Source organism: Benincasa hispida, chromosome 7 (assembly GCF_009727055.1).
Source record: "Benincasa hispida cultivar B227 chromosome 7, ASM972705v1, whole genome shotgun sequence".
Taxonomy (NCBI): domain Eukaryota; kingdom Viridiplantae; phylum Streptophyta; class Magnoliopsida; order Cucurbitales; family Cucurbitaceae; genus Benincasa; species Benincasa hispida.
The window spans coordinates 14267040-14272151 of record NC_052355.1 but is presented as its reverse complement, the minus strand read 5'-3'; the positions used below and the strand labels follow the sequence as shown (position 1 = coordinate 14272151).

General features: G+C 25.7%; 1 protein-coding gene across 1 annotated transcript; it reads right to left on the bottom strand.

Moving 5' to 3' along the window:
• Positions 1 to 324: 324 nt before the first annotated feature.
• On the bottom strand, positions 325 to 1308 carry LOC120081943 (MLP-like protein 31). The gene is made up of 2 exons (XM_039037131.1): positions 1078 to 1308; positions 325 to 834 (listed from the first exon to the last, which is right to left on the bottom strand). The coding sequence occupies exons 1-2, from the start codon at positions 1265 to 1267 to the stop codon at positions 563 to 565; spliced, it is 462 nt and encodes a 153-aa protein (XP_038893059.1). The 5' UTR covers positions 1268 to 1308; the 3' UTR covers positions 325 to 562.
• Between the last annotated feature and the right edge of the window lie 3804 nt (positions 1309 to 5112).

Genomic DNA, 5112 nt, shown 5'->3' with positions numbered 1-5112 from the left:
TTATTCCAAATAGGATAGATACAATAATTAGATTATAAGATTTACAAAAAATATATAGTATTGATATATGCAAATTATTATAGAGTAGGTACAAAAACTAAATCAGATAGACTGATATATGAACTTTACACACCTAAACACAGATATATGAACTCAGACATAACAACTTTACACACCCAAACACAGATATCAGAACTCCTCAGACATCAGAACTCCAAATATCCTATATCATCTCAGCGCCCCAAACAACCCCATAGGATTTTTCATATATTGATTGAAAAATTTTGACAACCTGAATTCTCCTCAACCATATATATCGATCGAAAAAATAAACATTACACTCTTATTTACTAATCATAATTTTATTAATAATGGATTCATATTCGAAGTATACTTTAGGAAACATGATTATTACTTGGAATAACCACACAAAGGGAACAGATGCCGTACAAGCATTTATTCAAACATATATAGTTGTCACATAGTATATATTAAGATTCAATAAACTTGATAATCAGGAAGACCCTTCTAGAGAATTGGAGAAATCTTGATTTGAAGGTTCTTAATTGCCTCCCATGAGGTATGCATCAATGTCTTTGGACATGGCAGCAACAAACTCTAACATAGAATATGAATGTGGAATGTTTTCATGAAGCTTCTCATAAATCAAAGTCCAATGAACCACACTTCCTTTGCCCTTTGGAGTAGCTTGCATTATAAACTTGAAATTTTTATAATCCTTCATAAGGTCTCCTTCAATCATTTTGAGAACTATCAAATTCTTCTCCTCATCCACAGCTTCAATTACCTGCTTCGCTACTTTAGCTTTTCCTTCTGTAGTTTACCAATACATTCATAAGTTACAAGTTTAGTACAACTTTCAAATTTTTATCAAATAAGTCCTTAAATTCAAAATATTTCTAATAGCAAAGTCTCTAAACTTCCACGTTTGACTTTTTTAACGTATGAGGCTTTTTTGAGATGCAAATATAAAAGTTTAGGAACCGAATTTGTAATTTAGCACGTGTTTATTAAGATGGATTGGAAAAAAAAAAAAGTTAAATGGAAAATACAAACCATGAAAGTAGTTCCAATAGATAACAGAACCAACTTTTCCCCATTCACCCTCATGCAGCTCACAACCTTGTACTTTGTCTCCAGAAGCATTGGAGACATGGTGTGGTTTTGTATGGAACATTTCATGAAATTTAGAAGCAGGGGCTTTGATTTCAAAATCAGCCTCTAACTTTCCATAGAGACCAGACATTTTTTATGGTTTTAAATTTATGTTGTTCTTCTAAAACTGAAAAAGAATGTTTTGCAAAAGCATACAATCATTGGTCCTTTATATATGTATGTGACATCATAGCAAGAGAATAATCCATGTATATGTTATTCAATGTATGTATGTGACATCATAGCAAGAGAATAATCCATGTATATGTTATTCAATATATGTATGTGACATCATAGCAAAGAATGTTTTCCATAGAGATTTGTTTTTACTTTCAGATGAGTCATTGTATGTATGTGACATCATAGAAAGAGAATAATCCATGTATATGTTATTCAATTAAACTCTAAGAATTTAAATGCTTTTTTTAAGAAGGATAAAGATCCTGGACAAAAAAAGTTGTGAGAAGACGATTACCGTTTTTAAAAATACGAAAAATAAATAGCTAAATGGTTATGGTAATGGTTTAAAATTTCGAGCCCGGCCTCAACATTTTGATTGGGAGAATTTTTGTTTTTTTCCAATTTCGAGAACATTCTCATTCACCCATTTTGACGAAATTTTGAGATAATTTTTGAAAAAGTTTTGATTTTTTTTTTAATTAACTACGACTGTGTTCAAAATTTTCAATTTTATGGTTATGATTGCCCATAATTTTATAGTTCACATGCTAATATAATATTCGACAAACGATTATGTCTTTTTTATGATTTATTTTTTTTTTATTTCCATCTGTTTTTAAATTTTTAGCTTTATTTTTTACCAAAAAAAAAAAATTTCATTTCTAAAGAAATTATATTTGAAAAAATCACAAAAAATAACATATATTTATTTTTAACTCATTTAAACTTTTTTCATTAAATTTTCACATCATTTCACCTCAAAATTGAATTGATGTGATTTTTTTCTTTAATTAACCATCCAAAATATTTATCATTTTCACATCATTTCACCTCAAAAATTCCTGAACTTTATATTATTTCTTGTAATTATTTTCCATTTTTTTTTTAATTTCTACTCTTGGATCAACATTTATACGGAAATTTACAACAAACATCTAAATACTGTCTTACTTTATAGAAATTATGATTAAAAATGGTAACTTATAATCTAATTAAGTCACAACCAAAGTTTTATTAACTAATTATAACAATTTTCATCCATAAGTGTTTCCAAAACTTCCATCAATATTTCCAAATAATCAGGACCTCGATATTTCCATTGACATCAATATTTGGGACCTTAGTTATAGTATAAAATAAGAGCATTATTTAAAAAAAAAAAAAAAATCTTTTTTTGGTCTAGCTTTTATTTAGTCTCTATATAAATCTAAAATGTACACTTTTAATTCTTAAATTTTGAGTTTGATTTCAGTTTTAGTCCCTATGTTTCAAAATATTACTAATTTTATCTTCGAAATTTCAATTTTATTTCAATTTGATATATTGGTGCTAGGGACAATGAACTTTCAGATATCTCTACGACAGTATGATATTGTCCCTTCTAGAGATAACTCTCGTGGCTTTGTTTTTGGTTTCACCCAAAAGGCCTTATATAATTGGAGATAGTTGTTCTCCCTTATAAACCAATGATAGGGGTTTGTCTTTTTAACCTCGATTTTTCTTTAAATACTCACTTTCAGTCTTTAGTTCTACTGCTTTTTAATTAATTTTAAAGAATTGAAAGAACAATAATAAATTAAGGTTTATAAACTTTTTATCACTATTAAAAATTAATTTTAAAACATCATTTGATACTTATATTAAATTAATTAATATACATTAACAAAAAAGACTACTGAAGTGAGTATTTGATAAAAATAAATTGAGGTGAAAAGTATAAAAATAGATACCTATATATGAACCCTAATAGAAACAAAAAATCAAACCTCAAGGGTAAAATTGTAATATTTTGAAACCTATGACCTAAATTGAAATCAAACTCAAAATTTAAGTATTAAAAGTGTAACATATTAAAACTTCGGAATCAAATAAAAAATAAATCCAAAATCTAAGGACTAAATAGACAATATGTTAAAATTATAGGACCAAAATAAATGTCAATATTCAAATTATTGATTATTTTTTCTATTATAACGAGGACAAATTTCCTCTCAATGCTGCAATGTTTTGTTGAAGGAGATTAACATGCTATATATGTTTTCTTCATATTATTGTCATTTTCTCTCTCTCTCTCTGGTTACTTCAATAATAGTGAGATGAAATAACAAACTATTGATTTTATATGATAATTAGTGTCTTATTGCCTCAATTATTTGATTTATTATTACATTTTTAATTATTTTTTATTTTTGAGAAGTTGGTCATAACAATAAATATTAAAAAATAATATTGAGATTAGTTGTAAATATTCATGATGATTTTATACTTGTGATTTATTGATGACCTAGCTAGGTCCATGGCTACTATGATTTTTAAATGAAAATTTCGTCCTTCCTATTCTTTTTATTTTATTTTAAATAAAGTTAAAAGAAAAAAGCGATGCAACAATAGATTTGAACACATCTTAAATGTAAACTCTAACTATATATAAAATACTAAAGATCGAGAGATATTGAAAAATAAAACGGATAAGTTAGATTTTCTTTAAATATTATAAAAGAAATGTCTTTTATTTAGAAAAAAAAAAAAAAAAAAAAAAAAAACCACGTTTTACCTTATATTAGAAACCATAAAAGAAAAATAGGTAAAAAAATCATGGTCCCTATTCTTTGGATTTCTAATAAACTTTCCCCATACATTTATTTCATATTTGAACTATATTCGCTTTGGAGGTTTATTATGAAGAAAAATAAAAATGCATACATAATTAGGTTAGATCATTTTTCAATAAAGTAAAAATTATTTATCAATAAACAAAATCCTTTCATATGAAATAATGGAAAATTATTTCAAATGGTAAAATTGTTTTAAATATTTACAATATATAACAAAATTTTAGAACTATCAATAATAGACGCTAATAGACACTGATAGACTTCTATCAGTGATATTGATAGACACTGATAGAAGTCTATCAGTGTCTATCAGCGTCTATCATTGATAGTTCTAAAATTTTGCTATATCTTGTAAATATTTTGGTTAATTTTCTATATTTAAAAATAGCCCTAAAATAATTGTGAATAATTTATATCTAATTGTTCACACAAGATTTTTTTTTGCATAAATGTATTTTGTTGAGTTGAGCTTAGGTTTATGAATTTGCTATTTGATTGTTGCTTGATTGTTATTTGTTTGCAAATTACATTGATTGATATGAGATGACCTTACATTTTTTGTCAATTACTAAGTAATTTCTAATATCATTTCATTACTTTACATTTATTTATCAATTACTACGTAGTTTTCTATTACAATCTGATTACCTTCAATTTTTTTGTCAATTACTAATGAATCTTTTTGTTGCAATCTGATTATCATTTGATTATCATACATTTTTTTGTCTATTACTAAGTAGTTTATAATTATCTTCTATTAGATACAAATTATTTTTTTATTGTCATTTGATTTCTATTTGATACTAAATACTTTGCGATTACTTTCTTATACTTATTGCTAATTTTTTTTTTTTTATTATTTTTACTTCAATGAAACAACAAAAATAGGAAGAAGTTATTGATTGGGAAAAAGTTAAACCAAAATAGGGAAAAAGTTCAACAAACCAAAAAACAACAAAAACAGGGAAAAAGTTCAACAAACCAAAAAACAACAAAACTAGGGAAAAAGTTCAACAAACCAGAAAACCAAAAACAAAAGAAAAGAAAACAAGAAGGAACAAGAAAAGCATTGAATTAAGTAGCATATTATCATATTGATTGGTTGTTGATTCACTCATATTTTAGTTCATGTATTTAGTGA

Coding starts and splice junctions, on each gene's coding strand:
- LOC120081943 (XM_039037131.1), bottom strand. CDS start 1,267: ATGTCTGGTCTCTATGGAAAGTTAGAGGCTGATTTTGAAATCAAAGCC. Junction 835..1,077: donor CTATTGGAACTACTTTCATG/GTTTGTATTTTC, acceptor GGTAAACTACAG/AAGGAAAAGCTAAAGTAGCG.